Source organism: Malaclemys terrapin, chromosome 3 (assembly GCF_027887155.1).
Source record: "Malaclemys terrapin pileata isolate rMalTer1 chromosome 3, rMalTer1.hap1, whole genome shotgun sequence".
NCBI classification, from domain to species: domain Eukaryota; kingdom Metazoa; phylum Chordata; order Testudines; family Emydidae; genus Malaclemys; species Malaclemys terrapin.
In genome coordinates this window covers 166307058-166326042 of record NC_071507.1, presented here as the reverse complement: position 1 = coordinate 166326042, position 18985 = coordinate 166307058, and the positions used below count along the sequence as shown (strand labels likewise).

The 18985-nt window shown below is 41.7% G+C and overlaps 1 protein-coding gene across 1 annotated transcript in view; it reads right to left on the bottom strand.

The window, feature by feature from the left end:
- The window catches only part of CSMD1 (CUB and Sushi multiple domains 1), a 1946356-nt gene that overhangs the window by 644633 nt on the left and 1282738 nt on the right, over positions 1 to 18985 (bottom strand). Inside the window, exon 10 of the mRNA XM_054023823.1 lies at positions 15612 to 15733. Coding sequence (XP_053879798.1) covers positions 15612 to 15733 — 122 coding nt within the window. The remainder of the gene's footprint in view (positions 1 to 15611; positions 15734 to 18985) is intronic.

Sequence of the window (18985 nt, the reverse complement as noted above, 5' to 3'; positions counted from 1 at the left end):
TTTGCAACTGCACAAAATTTTGTGTCTCATATTCAATTTGTGCTCCACTATTACCTCCAAATCCTTTTCTGAAGTACTACTGCCTAGCCAGTTATTCCCCATTTTGTAGTTGTGTGTAGCCAGGGGGCATGGTCTCCCTCCCTGATGGATGGGGAGAGAACCGTGACACCTGCGGCCACCCTGCCAGAAGCAGAGGGACGGGACAGGAACTGGAAATATAAAAGGCTAGCCCTCCAGCTCAGTTGAGAGAGAGCTGCCAGAGGAGCAGGGTGTCTCCTCTTCTCCCTGCTGCTGGAGCCCAGATCTGACAGAGACCCAGAGGGGCTGCCAGAGCTGCCAGACACCAGGGACACCGAGGAGCTATTGGGTCTGCCACTCGCCGTTTACCCTAGGGAGGCAAATGACAACCCCGGAACCCAGGTACCCCCTGACTGGGAGTGTAGGAAGGAGCCTAGGGAAGCCGAATAATCACCTGAGTTAGTAACTGCAAGCTGGCCAGTGTGTTGCGGCTGGATTTCCTTGCTGACCCTGTGGTGGACCACTCCACCACTGTTAGAGCCCTGGGCTGGGACACAGTGGAATAGGTAGGCCTGCATCCCCCTACCCTCTGCTACCCCACCATCAGGGGTGGCAGCCTCCCCATCTTTAGGCCAGGAAGCCTGCATTGGTCTGGTGCCTGCCCGAGCTAGGGCAGTTCTCTCACCAGAGAGATAATTCCCCCCTAGACTGCTGTGTTGCTCTATCTGACTGCAGGCCAGAGCCCTTAACGGATTGCTGCCCTGCCCTGATTGAATGTCCTTGGCAGATAGACTCACTACATTTCTGCCTGAGTGCAAGCCAGAGCCATGTACCGATTATGGGCCCACCCTGATTGAGAGCACTGGGCCTGTAGACTTACTGCTGCCCGGCCTGGACTGCAGGCTTGGACCGATTAACTGTTGGCTAATTCTCCTCAGAATGGAGCCGCTCTAGTAGCATTGCAGTGAGAGTCGGGAGTCTCCCTCCCTGATGGACAGGGCGAGAACCACAACCGCCTTACACTGTGCATTTGATATTTCCCTCCTAAAAGTTGAACTTTGCACTTATCTTTATTGAATTTCACATTGTTGATTTCAGACCAATTTTCCTAATTTGTCATTTTTAATTCTACTTTTGTCCTCTGAAGTGACCTCTCCCAGCTTGTTTTCCATAGCTTTTACTTGATTATCCAAGTCATTAATGAAAATATTGACTAGTACCAGACACAGGACAGACCTGGCAGGCTCCCAATTTGACAGCAAACAATTGATAACTAGACTTTGAATATGGTCTTTCAACTTGTTTTGCACCCATCTTATAGTAATTTTATCTAGATCACATTTCCTTGGCTTCCTTAGTAATGTGTCAGGTGGGACTGTGTCAATAGACTTACTAAAAATCAAGATTATCACAACCACTGCATCCTACCTATCCACTAGGCCAGTAACCCTGTCAAAGAAGGAAATGAAGTTGGTTAGGCATAATTTGGTCTTGACAAATCCATGCTGGCCCTGCCTTATTAACCCTATTATCCTCTAGGTGCTTACAATCTGATTGTTTAATAATTTGTTCCAGAGTCTTTGCAGGTATCAAAGTTAGGCTGACTGGTCTATAATTCCATGGGTCCTCTTTGTTCCCATCTTTAAAAATGGGAACAATGTTTACCCTTCTCCTGTCCTCTGGGATCTCACCAATCCTCCATGAGTTCCAAGAGTGTTTCAGCTACTTCCTTAAGTACCCTAGGGTGAATATTGTCAGATCCTGTGAATGTGAATATCAGACCTATCTAAATGTTCTTTACTCTGCTTTTCCCCCCAATTCTGGCTTGTGTTGAGTAATGGGCCACAATTAACATTTGTTGTGCACACTGAAGCAAAATATTGATTAAATACCTCAGCCTTCTTGATGTCATCCATTATTGGCTTTCCTTTTCTACTAAACAGTGGACCTACATTTGCCTTCTTCTTTCTCTTGCTCCTAATGTGTTTATAGAATCTCTTATTGACCTTGCTAGTTATAACTTCTATGTCCCTTGCTATAATAACTCCTTTTTGTGCCTTAGCATTTCAGAGTTTATCCCTAAATGCTTTCACTATTCTTTTATAGTAATCTCTAGAAATTTGTCCATTTTTATACTTTTTGTATGATTCCTTTTTGATTTTCAGGTCATTAAAGAGCTCCTGATGCTGCCATGTTGCTCTTCTACAGTTCTTCCTCCCTTTCATCCACACTGGGGTAGTTTGCTGTTATGCCTTTAATATTGTCTCTTTGAGAAACTGTCAGCTCTCCTGAACTCTTTTGTTCCCTTAGATTTTCTTCCCACAGGACGTTACTTTTCAGGTCTCTGAGTTTGCTGAAGTTTGTGTTTTTTGAAGTTCATTGTCCTTAGTCTGCTGTTCTCACTTCTTCCTTTTCCTTAGGCTCATGAAATCTATCATTTCATGGTCACCTGCACCCAAACTGTCTTCCACCTTCAGATTCACAAACTGTCTTCCACCTTCAGATTCACAACCAATTCCTCCCTGTTCAAGAAGTTGCCACCAACACATTTACTGGATATTTTGTTTTGCCATATTATTTTTTCCCAAATAGATCTGTGCATAGTTTAAGTATCCCATTACTACCAGGTTTCAAGTTTTGGGTATTAATGTTGCTTTTTCTAAAAATACCTCATCCTTCTCTACCATCCCTGTTTTCACCCCTCTTATCTTCACCCAGAGACTTTCAACTCATCTATCACTCATCTCCTTCTGGACCTCAGAATATGTGAATACTTTCTTGATGTACAATGCAACACCCTCCTCCCTTTTTCCCCTATGTGTCCTTCCTGAACAAGCTATAGTATTCTATACCGATATTCCAGTCAAGATATATATCCCACCAAGTCTCTGTGATGCCAATTAAGTCATAATTTAACATGTTCGAAGCATTGGATAAATGTTATCTAGTTAACCCTTGTGAAGTAGGCAGGTAAGCAGTAAATGCACACTAAGCATTAAGGACTCAAACATGCTGACATAGGGACTAGAGTCCATTACCACACACCTTCATGGGCTGCATAATATTGGCATGTCCACGAGGGCAAAGACTGAGCTTTGGCCCCACTTCCTGGCCCATTTCATCTCCTTGGAAGAGGCTTCCACAAGGGAAAATAAAGAGGAGGGAACGCCTGTATTTCAACTGCAGGTAAGGGCTTACATAGGCTGTGTACAGTTTGAGAAGAGCTTCTTACACTCTCCTACCTTGCACAATTGTGTAAGACTCAGGACGTTGATTCTTATCTAGAGGTAACATTTTTCAGAAATGCCCAAGTGATTTAGGAGCAAAAGTCCAATGACTTTCAATGACACTTGGGCTCCAAAGTACTAAGTCACTTTTGAAAAGATTATGCTCCTCACTCACACAGGCACTTTTGAAAATTTTATGCTAGAACTAGAATAGAAAATTAATTTGTGTTACTCTCACTCAGCAAGGCAGAGTATTACCATGGTTCTGTTAGTGCCAATACACAGTTTTATGAAACAATTTCCATGCTCCATTTTTAACAATGAGCTGTTCAATAGTTCAGACAACCCATGATTTAGCTAATATGCCAGGATAGTCTACTGCCAAGTATATTACATTCATACTATCAAGCAAATTTGTCTAAAAAGTATTTTATTTTCCTTTTTTAGATCAATTTAAATTTTTGCTACAGGATACCTATTTTTCTATTTTTTTCTCATAGGACTGACATTCATGATCCAGAATGATTTTGATTTCAAAAGCTTTTTGGCAGTAGCTAATCAAATTATCAATAATAAAGTCTATGATTTTCATACCAAAATCAGTTTCAAAGAGTGTTGTCCCTACAGTTACGATCTGGAGACACAACTACAAGAAGGGGAGGAAACAAAATCTAAAGGATGACTAAGTAAGTGGTGAAATTCACTTTGGCTATCTTTCTGTGGAACTGGGAATATTCTTCTGTTATTCTTTTCTAAAAAGGAGTCTTTTACTGTGTTCCTAGTAAAGCTAGCAATGCTTTTAATTTTTTCAGCATAGCTGCTTTAAAATGGTATTCTCCCTTCCACCCACATAGACAACCTCTCATTGACATCAAATGCAAGTTAAGTTTTATTGAGGATACTACATAACAACCTGTAGTTTCTGCAATTGTTTTCAAAAAGTTCTGCCCACTTTGTTAAGGGAAGTATGTTCTAAAAAAGCCATACTACTAACATGCTGATGTGAAATAAAGGTATAAAGAATACTGCACTATTTTCAAATCAAGATTTTAAGACAGTGAGGACCAGGAGAGCCAGTGTAAATGATATGCAGAACTAATGCAGAGAAATAGAGGTCGAGGCTGCTTCATAAGGCTCTGTAGAGAATCAATTCACCAGGAAGCCTTCCAGTGAGCAAGGCAAAACCATAGTGTAGTGGGAAATTTCTGGATAGGACTCTATTGCTGACTAATGAGAATTAGAAGGCGTATTCCTTCACTCCATATGTGTGTTTTACTGAAAGGGTACTTTAAACCTAACCTGAATTCAGGCTTCTATGGCATTTATTCCAAGTTCTGGGCTTGCAATACAATTAGGCTGTCAAATTACAATCAGGATATTAGTGGGGGGAAAAAAAACAGGACATGAAGCCACAGACAATATCACCTCTCCCCTCATATCAACACTAAATGTGAACATCCACTTTGTTAAATATTACCCTGGATGTTTATGTAAGTGACTAATAGTACTGCAACCAATTGTGTGAGAGATAGAATATTGCAGCTTTTACCATAGCTTGTCCTATGCTGCACCACTCTTAAACAAAAACTAACCTTAATTCCTGCCCCTGGATTTGTATATTAATCAAACAACACTACAAATGGTACAATTTAGTGGGTTAATAAAACATGGAAAGGTCAATTGTGTTAGTTCCTGATTTCATGGAACAATACTTTGCAAATCACACTGCATTAGTCTCATGACAACAGCTGCCACCTCACCAATATTTCACCAAATAATAGTCTAAGTGTAGGGGGGTAATGTATCAGAGTTGTATGCTGAGTACATTGAGGACTATTTTAATGTGTAATATTCATAGAGAAATATTGGCAGCACAGAAAACTGCAGGGGTATATGTTTTATACCAAGTGTAAATGGGTTAGGTCATCAAGGGGGTATGACTGAGCTACCGCTAATCTACAGATCCACCTATAAACCACCAAGAGGGATTCCTAAAACTTGCATAGGATTGTACTCTCAGATGCAGAAAGTAGAGCATTCTCAATAGTGGGACTCCAGCTACAGAAGATGCTACAAGAAGAGATTAGTTTGAGACCAGTCTTAACAGTGTTCAGATCCAAATGAAAGACCTGCCTCTTTAATAAGTCTGTTCCCCAGTAAGGAGCACATTAGTTAACCAATCAGTGTCCTGAAAAAAATCAATAAGCCATACAATAATGTGCTTTAATTTGCCAGAGGGGGAGTATGGCATAAGTCAATCTCATTCAACAAAGCACAGGCTTAGTTCAGGAGGGAGGGGAAAAAAACAAAAACAAAAAAGCATGTGAGTTACTTTTTTCACCGGAGTAATCCCATGGTCTTCAGCATGGCAACTCACATGCATAAGTGTACAAGGTGAGAAAATGGAAAGACTGTGTAAAAAGACAAAGCTATGTTAAAAGCCCCCCCCCCAAAATCACACCATTCACTGACATCCATGCTTTACAGTGCTGCAAGTACATCTTCAGAAAAAAACAAACCTGTAAATGGGACACACTTTTATCTAACAGATCATTAAACCAAGAATTACTGCAGCCCTAAGAATCCTATTGTCCCTAACCAGTCAGGAAAATGTGCTAGATTAGGAACTGCTGCCAACACTGAGACAGCACCTGGCCATCCTAAAGACATTACCATTGAAAACTAGCACCCCAGTGTCTAGTAATGTTAGCATGGAACAGTGAAAGCAGCAGGAATTCTAGCAGTCAGTAAGCCGTAGGAAAAAAAACTGCACAGGCAGAAGAAATGAACTGAATGAGAAGGTAACAGTGGCATTTTTAAAACATACTAGAAATACTGTATTAACACAAAGAAGTGGGTAGTAGCAGATCAGTAAGATTTCTGGAGAATATCCAAAAGTAACATCCACAAAAAAGTGAGCAACAGCAAGCCAAGGAAAGAACACCAAACAACTTCAGAAATTACCGAGAGTTTAAATCACCCACCGCACAGCCTAGTTGAAGAATCAAAACACCACCATGAAGAAACTATTCACAAGCAGTAAAGTTCTAATGAACGACTCAGTGAGATAGTGATCAGTAGGCACAGTAGTGGGACCCAGAGGAAAGAAATCCATGGCAAGTGAGGAGAAACTAGTCTTCAAAATAAGCAGAGCATTAAGGAAAAATACTTTCGAGCAGGAGAACAAACTTAAGTTAGTACTTCCTGTTAAACAGAAAAAGGACAATAAAGCTGGGAAAGGAATCTAACTGATGATGATGATGTAGACAGTGCCAGTCAAAAATAGGAATGTGTGTCTGGGAAAATACCAATATTTCAAGTTGTTCTGAATTAGGAAACTTTGTAGTTTCTGCTAATTTCTTAATGTTCCTTTTTCTTTGTTCTTAGGAAATGCTTCGCAAGACTAAGGATTGAGGAAACACAGGCTTATTCCAGATACAATATTTCACAAAGTAACTAGACAGAAAGAAGCGAACACTTTATTGGGGCTGACATAGTAGCATGGGTAGGAAAATGTCTTCTACTGCCTGGATTTACTTACTTTGAAAAGAATAGCAAATAGGTACAATTGATATGCGTCTGACGAAGTGGGTATTCACCCACAAAAGCTTATGCTCCAATACATCTGTTAGTCTATAAGGTGCCACAGGACTCTTTGTTGCTTTTTACAGATTCAGACTAACACGGCTACCCCTCTGATACTTAATTGGATACTATGACTCAATTTCATAAATGTGACACAAAAATTAAACCTCTAAATCCATATTTAAGCTCTCAGACTGCCTGATTTGCAGCTGCACTAAGAATTCACAATCCAACGTAAATCATGGGGAACAATAGGTACATCGGCACATCTGAAAACCAGGCCACTTATTTAGGTGCCTAAATATGGATTTGCACCTTTTTTAGGCTCCCAGGTTTGAAAAGGTGGGTCATATACTCTTTCTAGAAAGGCAGTAGAAGCAAGGTTACATTTCTGTCAGACATCCTCTTAGGTTAAAGGGATGTTCTTTTTACATATGTTATTCTTCAGAAAGCTATCTGCTAAAGATGGATTCAGTAGTTTTGGGATAATGCTAGGATGATGTCCCAGCCTCAAATTTGTTCAGACAACTTCAGATACATACTAGCTAAGGTGATTTTAGCCCTGTGACATTAGTAAAGAGAATCTGCAATTAGTATGCATATTTGACCTCATATCAGGGCTTCAAGTTCACAGGGATCATAGTCCTAAAGCCATTCATATGCTTCAAGTCAAAAAAGTCCCCTGTAGAGACATGGCTAACCAAGTACTTACTTAAAAGGGTGTTTTGTACGACCTCTGTTCAGCTCTTCTGAGAACTGGAAATAGAGGAGTTAAAACCTTGTCTCCTCTTGTCTGCACTGTGTGCATCAGTCTCTCCACAAATATATTCATACACCCAACATAAAAATGTAGCAGTAAGAGGAATAGAAGGTCCAAATCTTGCAAATAGAAGCTTCCAATTTTGAAGTTGTCAATAAGGACTTCTCTTTTGAGTGTGTAAAATCTTTAAGGTTCTCATGACTGATGAATAGTCAGCCATTAGGAATCTTCCCCTCTGGACCTCCTGTGGTATGAGGAGGTTTTTTATGATCATGCCAAAGGACCCACGTGTCCCTTCAGAACATTGATAGGTGTCATGGCTAGCCCACCCACACAGCCCCCCATTCCCCTTGACCTTTGTGCTACAGACATGCTATGGCTATGAAAAAGTACAGAAATTGTGATATTATACTGAACACAGAATAGAACTATCCCTCCTTGCACAATATTAACCTCTTCTTATTAGGGGTTGTGTTTTTCTTTTTTTCTTTTTAGCTTTGTACATTCAGAAATCAGTCAAGCTGTATAGAAGCAACACTCATCCTGCACTGTTTAATAAATTCACAGCTCAGTCAAGACTGTTTGTATACTGTGTTTGTGGACTTTTCTTCCAATCATCAAGCAGGTTAGCTTCTTTAGTATATTATACATATGAAGAAAGTAAAAATGTTTATCTATGAATTTATATGGTGCTCATCATGAGTTAATCAAATAGGACAGTTACTAATGTTTAACACTTTTCAGAGGTCAACATAAGAAAAAGCCAATAGAAAAGAGCAAGTGTGTTAAAACATCACCCCTTCAGTAATTAATCTCTCTCTCTTTGACATAGTATTTCCTTTCCTTTCATGAAATGTACTGTATTTTTCAGAATCAAATATATGGCAAAACACATCACTGAATATATTTTTCTGATTCAGTGAATTTGGCAAGTGTCTCAGAAACATTACACAAACAATTTCCCCCCCAAAATAACATTTCCATTTATTTAAAAAGTCAATTTTATTTTATGATTTCTATGACATTTAGATATTTTGAACTCCAAATGCGGTTTACAAATCACTAACTCCAATTTCCATAAGAACTAGATGTGCATCCTCAGGGTGCTATGCTTCAGTTGTGCATGCACTTCTTGAGCCCCGATCAGATATTTTCCATTAGCAGTGTTTGTTCGGTCCATGCATGCACTGCATACAACATAGGGCTGCACCCTAAATGGTATGTAGAACTGCACAGATGAACCACCCTCAGCTCCTTCTCTATCTGAACATCCAGCAAAGAACAGTCTGAGGCACAGGGGAAGGAGGATGGGTAGTGGAGAACCTATAGGGAAACACATCTTGAAAAAACAGGTGAGTAACCTGTTCTTTGAGTAGTGTCCCTGTGGATACTCCACTTCAGCTATTCACACAGGAAGGAGGGAGCTTTGGGATAGAGTCCAAGATAAAAGACAGTACAGCTAAACGAAGCGCCACATCAGATCTGATGGTTTGGACCAAGGAATAGTGTTTAGAAAAGTTATGCATTGAGGCCCATGTACAAGCTCTGCATATCTCAGCCATTGGAATGTTCTTGAGTAAAGCTGCAGAAGTTGCCTGTTCTCTTGCAGAATGTGATATTATCCTTTGGGAAGGTAAAACCCAGAACACCAGCTGTGTCATAGCAAGCATATGCCAAGAGATCCACCTTGAAAGTCTCTGTGTAGAGATCGTGGATGGATCCCTGGGATCTTTCAAGACAAACAATCTGGATGATTTCTGAAATTCCTTCGTCCTATCTAGAGAGATGGCCAATGGCCATCTCACATCTAAAATATGAAAGGAGTCCAACACTGAGATTTATGTGGTTTGGGGGAAAAATACCGGTAGATAAATGTCCTGGTTAAGATGAAAATCTGACTGCACTTTGGTCACCCTAGCCCTAAATTCTTACCTAGATGTCCCTAATTTTATAGGGACAGTCCTGATATTTGGGTCTTTTTCATCTATAGGCGCCTATTACCTCTCACCCCCGTCCCAATTTTTCACACTTGCTGTCTGGTCACCCTATTTAGGGTGCAGCCATAGAGAGACATTGCCCTTGAAAAAGACCATAAATGTTGTCTGCCATCAAGGCCCCAATCTCCCCAGTCCTGTGAGTTGACATGGTAGCTACTAGAAAGGGTGTCTTCCTAGATAAGTGAGGCAAGGAACAGGTTGCCATAGGTTCTAATAGCAGTTCCATGAGATATCAAAGTACCAGGTTAAGATCCCAAGAAGGAGTAGGATCCTTAACATGGGACCAGAGGTTCCCTCAACCCATGTAATGAAGACACAGGGTGAGCAGATATGGAAAACCCTTTTATTGGGGGATGAAATGCTGATATCACAGCCAGATGAACCTCAATGAAGCTAAATGATAGCCCTGATTTCTTCAAGTCCAGCAGGTAATCCAAGATGTCAGAGCGAAGAGAATTCAGGTACAAGACGGTGACAGTGACATCAGTGATTGAACCTTTTCCATTTCTGAAGGGAATTCAAGTTGACTCTTATCTGTTGTAATATCTGTCATACTCCTGTTGAGCAGATGTATTCTAACTAACTAGGAGCCATGCTCAGAGATGGAGGACTTCTAGGTTTTGGTGAAACATGCAACCTCCACCTTGGGAGAGGAGATGAGGGGTGCTCAGAAGCTTAAATTCCAATTGGACCCAGGTGAAAAATGTACTGATACCGAGTCTGTCTTGGCCAGATTATAGTCCTTCCTGATCTTGTTTGTTACCCTTAGTATTAGTGGTGTTTGAGGGTATGCATAGGAAATGCCATTTGTCCCTGGGAGGAGATAAGCATCCCCTAAAGATTGACAACTGAGGCCTCTATTGAGCAGTGCAGGGGGTACTTCTTGTTTCTGAATGTGATGATTAGCTACACCTGCAGAAGTTCCCACTTTTGGAGTATCTCATGAAGAATTTGAGTCTCCAAATCCCATTGCTAGTCCTGAGAGAAGTACCTGCTGAGCATATAGGTTGTGACATTCTGAACTCCAGAAGGTAAATATCTGAGATCTGAGTCTGATGGGCTATACAGCAGTTCCATAACTTCAGCATTTCAGAGCACAGAAAGGGGGATCTTGCTCCTCCCTAACTGTTGATATAGAACATGCAAGCCACATTGTCCATCTGAATCCTGATTGATTTACCATTCATGAGGGGTAGAAGATGAAGGCAGAAGTTCCCTGACTGCCTTGAATTCCGACAAATTGATACAGAGACCTGTTTCCAGAGGTGGCCATCTGCCCTGAGTTTAGAGAGTATTGAGGCATGCTCCCACCTGAACAGTGATATGTTATAGCTCCCATTGGAGCTGAGCAGATGAAAGGGACACCCACACAGACAGAGTTGATTTTTCCCCCACTCTAGGGTGTTCTTCACCTGGAAGGGAACTGTGACCTGTTTGTTCAAGCTGTTTCTGGTTGAGAACTAGATACTTCTGAACCAACACTAAAAGTAGTGGAGGCATGTTCAGTCACAAAGGTGCTGGCTCTCATAAAACCCAGGAGGTGTAAATAGTTCCTTACCGTAGTCTGGGGGCTCCCTTGAATTGTCCTGACCAGATTTGCCAAAGTTAAATCAATCAGTCTGTGGGAAGGAAGGCCCTGACTGCTAATGAATCCAAGTTTGCCCCTATGAATTGTATGCAGGGGCTAAAGTGGATTTTTGTTGTTGTTGTTGTTGTTGAGCTAGACACCCAATTTCTGGAAGACAGAAACGGCTGTCTAAGTGGAAATCTGTACTGTTTCATAAGATCGGCCTTTGAGTAGGCAGTCATCAAGATACAGGAAGACTAAAATCACTTCTTACTGAACATAAGCAGCTACTACTGCTAGAACCTTTGAGAACACCTTTGAGGCCAAAGATAGACTGAAAGGAAGTACTTGGTATTGAAAGTGATCCTGGGCCAGGGTAAAATGTAGCTATTTCCTGAGCATGGGATGTATCCCTATAGGGAAATAGATGTCCTGCAGGTCAAAGTCCAAAAACCAGTCTCCTACCCCTAGAGAAGAAAGTATAGCTTCCAGAGTCCCCATCCTAAATGCTGAGATTTTAAAACTTTGTTCAGTTGTCTCAGATCTAAGATTGGTTTCCACCCTCTATCCTTCAGCATGAAAAAATAGTTTCAGAAACACCCTCTTCCATGTAAAGAGACAGTACTATCTGTACTGCTCCTAAATGAAGGAAAAGGTTGCATTTCTTGACTCAGTATAGTTTCATGAGAGGGATCTCTGAAGAGAGATGCAGAAGGGGGATAGGAGGAAGGGATGTGGAGTAGATGATGTCGTCTGATGTTATAAGCTCTATAACCCACTTGTCTGTTGTAATAGTCCACCAAGGACTATTGGAAATGGGAAAGGTTGTCTCCAAAAGTGGGAAGGTGAGTGAAAGGTTGCAGCTTCCAAACTAGAGACAAGGAAGGAATTGAATCCTCAACCAACCTGTCAAAACTATTGTTTCAACTGGATAGTCACTGAAGGAGGGTGAACAGCTCTTCCTCTGCAGTTTTAAATCTCTATCAGGTTCAGCAGTTCTGTGAAATCCAGAGAACTGGACAAGGTGTGATCTCTGGGCTATTTGAGACATGCTAAATCGCCTGTTGATCATGGTGTATATATACACCCAGAGTCATTCAGTGAGTGTAGGGACACATCCTTAGTCCCCGAGAAGATCTTCCAACCAAATGGGAGGTCCACAGCAGAATTCTGAATCTCTCTCGGGAACCTCAACATCTGGAGCCATGTCATCTCATAACATAACTGCTGTGGAGATAGATACCACAGATATCACCACCAGATGTAAGGAATCTTGGAGACATGCACTTGGTTAATAATTGACCCTCCATGATGATGATGATCTCTACGCTTCCATGGAAGATATTCAATCAAGGCTCCAAACTTGTAATTTGTGAAGTTATACTTGGCCACAATCACCTGATAGTTTGTGATCTGAAATTGGAGGGTCACGGATCAGCAAGTCTTTTGTCCAAAAATCTAACATCTGCTCCTTATGATAAAGGGTAGACCTCGAATAATGCTCCTTACTCCTCTCATTAAAACATCCACTCTCAAGCAATTAGGTAATGGGTGGGAAAACAAAAATTCTGAGTCTCTGGGAGGAACAGAATACGTCTTATCCTCCCATTTTAAAGTCAGCAGGATGGTGGCAGGAGTTTGCCATACAGTCTTTGTTGGATCTAGGAGCACTTTATTAATGGGTAGTGCAATCTGGGTGGGTGTCGTCCATTGCAGAATGTCCAGGAGCTTGTGTTGTGAGTCTTTAACCTCCTCAAGAGGTATTTGAAGGCCATCGGAGAATAACTATCATTCAGAGAAGAGGATGAAATAGGAGTTTGAGGGTTGAGCCTCATTATGCACCCTAGTCTCCTGTTCTTCAAAGGACTCCTCTTGTTGTGGGTTGGTAGAGGAGACTGTGTAACCCTAGTCACTCGGTGCAATGACACTGGCAAATTGCTGCTGACGTGCCACCCACAGATCACCATATGGTCACTGGGGGGCCCATATGGGAAATATGAGACGAGGATCCTCATAGTCGAGGATCCTTGTCAAAGTATAGGTGCCTGTACTGATGTGGAGAGAAACCTGCACTGATAAAGAGGAGACTGATTAAATGTCTCCTTCATCCCCCTGGTGTCCTTCAAAAGAGGAGACCTAGCAGAAAAAGTCAGATAACCTTGCGGTACCAGGAAGCAGTGGTAATCCAGAGGCTGGGGTCTCAGTACTTAGAGTCATTCAGTACCCATATGTAGTGCGGACTTTAACTCATCTAAAATTGACAAGTCCCTGGATTAGCAGAATTCCTGTGGTACCAAATGGATTTGGATCAATGCAGCAGTTGAGGTGTATGATACCATTGATTTGGAGTGCGAAGGTGCTGGGGCTGAAGATGTCTGGTGCTTCAATTTTGCCAGTACTGGCAGTGCCGAATGAGAAGGCATCGATAATAAGTCTGACATAGATGGTGCCGTTCTAGAGGACTGTATGTTCTAGGCCTTCCTGTTCTTTATACATAGTACTCTGACCTGTTGGAGTCATGCTTTTCTGAAGCATTCCAGGATCTCCTGGCCCTACTGGTACCAGAAGAAGAGTTCTTTGGCTCCACAATACCAAGTGGAGAGGTCAAGGCCTCCATCTCCATAGACTTAACAGGAGACCAGGACCTTTTGGGAGCCAACTCATTATGGTGGAGGAGACCTTGGCCTAGGATGAAGGGGCACTGGATCGGTCTGAAGACAGATGTATAAGGCAGAGGTCTGAACCTGACTTGGAAGCAGGTTGAATGGAGTGTTCCATCATCAGAAGTCTCAGTTTGGTCTCCAGATTCTTTCATGCTCTGCATTTGAGAACGAGGTAGGAGTTGCACTTTTGGGAGATACAGGATTCTTCCAAGCTACAGACGCACATAACAGTGGCTGTCACTGATCCAGATGGCTTCTGGACAAGAAAGGCAGCATCTAAAATCTGATGAGCCAGAAATGCCCAGCCAGGCCAAATAAGCTCCCTAGAAAAAAAAAGGGGGGGGAGGGAGGGAAGGAAAAATAAAAAGGAAGAGGAAAAGAACAAAACCTCTCACTACTATCTCACTAATTCTATACTAACAAAACAACAAGAAGAAATACTAAACTAACAAAAAAAAAAAAAAACCTGTAGAATACACTGAGGCATGCTCAAGACAGACATGTTAGATCTCTGTCTCAGGCTGAGAGGATAGAGAAAGAACTGAGGGTGGTTCTCCTGTGCATGCACTCTATATACAACCTTGTGTCACACATTGAGCGCATAGAGTGCATGCGCATGCTAATGGACAATCTCCAATCAAGGGCTTGAGAGGCACATGTGCCTCTCAAGTGAAACATCCGTAGGGACACTACATGAAGAAGAACAATATATAAGGATGGTGCACACCTATGTTTGCTTACAAACTCAGAATCAAAAAGTGTCCATCTTCTGGTGAGACATGCTGTTGGTTTCTTTTCTTTAATATACTAATAGAAACAAAAAATACATTGTTGCAAATAGAATTGGAATAGTTAACATCTGTAATGCTGAAAATGTATATACATATTGTTCACTCTCCAGCATTGCACAGCTGAGATATTCAGTCTTTTAGTGAAGAAAAGCAGGGGGAGTTTTATTCTGTTTCTTTATTCTTTCACAATAGGGGGTCTCTATTTGACTTACATTGTCAGGAAATTGATTTTGCAGCAACACAAGAAAGAATGCATTGTGATAACATTACTGTACAAGCAGCATACCAGGCTGCTCGTTCTGTGTACTATAATTAATCAGAATTATGTATGCAAAACTCTTAGGAAATACTAACTTTAAAACCCACAGTCATGTGTGTCAAGAAAAATAAAATAAATGAAAACCATAATAACTAGTAATAATATAAAGAACAAGAATAGAGAAAATAATTCCCCCCCCAATCCATTTTAAGGCTCCTGAATAATGATCATGCCCCATGGTGTATCTTCCAAAATCAGCCCCCATTTGGTGCATTGTTGTACCTGATTTTACATAACATGCTGGAACATTTATTTACATTTTAGGGGGGAGGGATAGCTCAGTGGTTTGAGGATTGGCCTGCTAAACCCAGGCTTGGGAGTTCAATCCTTGAGGGGGCCACTTAGGGATCTAGGGTAAAATCAGTACTTGGTCCTGCTAGTGAAGTCAGGGGGCTGGACTTAATGACTTTTCAAGGTCCCTTCCAGTTCTAGGAGATACAATATCTCCATAAATTTATTTATTTATTTTGGAGGCTTGGACTGAAACCTAAAATTCAAAAAGGGGACAATATCTTAGGTTTTAGTCATTCATATTTTGTTTTGTTTTTTCAAAATCCTATATTTATTCTTAGCATCTGGATATTAGGCATCAGTTCATTCATAACATACTTTGAAGCAAAGATCCCTTAATCCCATGTTCCCCAAATCTACATGTTTGGACAATCAGACAGATAAAAGGCATACCTTTTCTGGATCTGTTGTTGTGATAACCCACACACAGTGTGCGTTATCTTCATATTGAACTGGGTAATTAGGTGATGTAATAATTCCACTTGGTCCACGCAGATTAGAACCACATGTTCTAGCTAGAATAATAAGCACAAAGAGAAAAGGAATTAGTTTTTGCAGTGCAAAGTAATTTCGGGGAAACTATTTACAAAAAACTATTTTATCATTAACAGCCTATTGTACAAAAATGACTACGTTAATAGTCAGTAAAATAATCCTGTGCTGAAGAAGTTAGAATGGATTTGTAAAATCCTTGAAAAAGACTTACAGAAGAAATACAGGAGTGCTTTTCAGTTCATGAAGAAAAATACTCTCTCTACCTTATCCTTATTCTTATTGTAAGTGAATTCTCCACACTGCAAGGGGAAGTCCCACCTCAGTGGCACCACTGTCCACTGGCAGGCACAAATGTTCTTTCAAGGTTGCTCTGCAGGCTTCTGGGCATAGACAGCAGAAAGGTTAGATGAGGAAGTACTGCTCTTTGTAACACTTTCTCCTTTTCTACGCATGGATTTCTGTGATCTCTGAATCCCTCCCATTGGAGAGGATGGTCCAGGCATTCCTGGGTTCAATTCGATGCTCCCGCACAGATTTCCTTTGGCCAAATTTATGGGGGTAAAATGTTCAAAATCTTCTTAGTGACTTAGGGTATGTCTACACTGCAATTCAAAACCCACAGCTGGCCTGTGCTAGATAATTGGGCTCATGGGGCTTGGGCTAAGGGGTTTACTTGCAGTGTAAATATTTGGGGTTAGGCTGCAGACCTTCAATGACATTTAGGCATTGCATTGATTAGTATTAATGCCAAACTCTTAGGCATCCTGCAGCCTAGTGGAATTCACAACCTTGAGTTAGCGTATTACGCATTAGGAGAATTGAGTGCCTAAATTAATTAGGATTCTTAAATGCCAGCACACTAAATCACTAGCCAGAAGAAAATGCTGAGGAGAGCGGTGGAGCTTAATTACTCCCCACTCAGGGAGCTGGGTGCCTGAGTCCAGAGTGGAGGGAGGCACCTATCTCTACTTGGGATTCACAGCATGAACTCTCTCCTCTCCAAAGGAGTTAGGCACCTAAGCCATTTTTGCAAGAGCTGCCACTGGATCTCCCACCTCCCAAGAGAGTTCCTTAACTACTGGCTTATAGAGTGATTCTCACTCTCCCTCTGGCCCAATGAATATTACATTTATACACAGCAGAACAGCTTCAACAGGAGAGCACCACCCCAAAATAACCCATAGCCCAGTGGTTAGGGCACTTTCCTGACTTGTGGGAGACCAAAGTCAAAATTCTCTTGCCATATCAAGCACAGGGAGGCAACTGAACTTGGGTCTCGCACATCTTGGGTGAGTTCCCTAACCCCAGGGCTAAATGTTAAAAAGGGGGGAACTCTGCCTTCTGTCCGTTTTGTGTGGGTTTAGGCCTTCTCTGAGCAGACCTATTGGATTAGGCCCAGAAGGTAAGATAGGTGGGGGAATATCTATTCTGTGAATCTTGCTATGGTTTAGGGATGAGAGGAACCAAGCTGCCAGACAATGTCAGGACTTAGATGGCTGACCACCTGCCCATACACTGAAATGTAGTCATGTTTGGGGACATTAATGGTGGTAACATAGCCACCTCGGGATTATAGGCACTTACAGGGTTAGGCGGCAGCTTGGTGGGGTTTTCATGAATGCCAGTGGTGCCTAAACATTGGACTTAGGCACCTAAAGTGGCAATTAACAACAGTGTCAGCAGAAAGGCCAAATGCACCCTTGCATCCATATAGGTAATTCTACCAAAGCATGAATGAAGAACACTAGCAAGCGAAGCATGTCTATCAAATGGAGAAATATCAATGTTCCGATTTAACATGAAATGGAAATAACATATTTAGCATATTAGCATCTCCCTACTGTACCAACCAAGAGTAATTTTTAACCATTAGAATAACAGGACCAGAATCATGAGATCTGAACTAGAGGATGCTTTGGCCCCATGATCCAGTAGATGCATCATAGCCCCAGTAGTCCAACCAGAAGAATATTAACTTTTATTGTGCCATTTCTTAAATTTTAGCATATTTCTTCTATAGGTCTGGCTACATTTTGGCCTTGATTCCAAGGTGATACAACTATTTGGGTAGAGCTAGGGCCCTAACAAATTCACGGCCATGAAAAATGGTCACAGACCATGAAATCTGGTCTCCCCCTGTGAAATCTGGTCTTTTGTGGGCTTTTACCCTATACTACAGAGATTTCATGGGGGAGAGTCTGAAACTGTGTTTCTCAAACTGAAGATCCTGACCCAAAAGGGTGTTGCAAGGTTATTTTAGGGGGGTCACAGTATTGCCACCCTTACTTCTGCGCTGCCTTCAGAGCTGGGCGGCCAGAGAGTGGTGGCAGCTGCTGACCAACGGCCCAGCTCTGAAACCAGCAGCACTGAAGTAAGGGTGGCAATACCATACCATGCCATTGTCACTTCTTCACTCCTGCTGGCAGCACCTCTGCCTTCAGAGCTGAGATCCCGCCAGCAGCCGCCACTCTCCAGTCGCCCAGCTCTGAAGGGAGGGCCACTGCCAGCAGCAGCGCAGAAGTAAGGGTAGCAGTACCGCAATCCCGCCCCCCCCCCCCCCCGCAATAACTTTGTTAACCCTCCCAACCCCCCCCCCCCCCCCACACACACACACACACTCACTTCTTTTTGGGTCAGGACCTGTACAATTAGAACACCATGAAATTTCAGATTTAAATATCTGAAATCATGAAATTTATGTTTTTTGTTTTTTTTAAATCCTATGACCATGAAATTGACCAAAATGGGCTGTCAATTTGGCAGGGCCCTAGGTATAGCCATAAAAAAAAAAATCACCTAAATTGGTCAAAGCAATTACTTAATTCTTGTTATATATCTCTTTTTCTACATTAAAGTGTATGCATATAACTTTTGTAAGTAATTTGAAATTGACTTTTACTTGTGCCTGATGCTTTGGAGAGGTGAAATTTTAACATTAAAGAAATACAGTAATTAGAAAATCTAGGAGTTGGACTCATAATAAAATTAATACTCAAGGCTAGACTGGCTCTTAGTTGCTGCCCAACATTGGAGGGAGTGTGGACCTGCCCCATCCAACTGCAAGTACAATGTTTCCTGGAGCTTAAAGTCACAGACAAGGAAAAGCCTGCTGTGCCAATTTGTAGGAGGGTTTAGTTTGTGTTTCCCATACTGCAGCTGGCCAGTTGTGCTAGGAGGTATGGAGAAGAGGGCTGGGCCAAGTTCCATCTCCTCCCGGATCTTTTTGGGCTTGGCTTGCAATCTAACTGTGATAGTAGTATCTAAACTCAAGA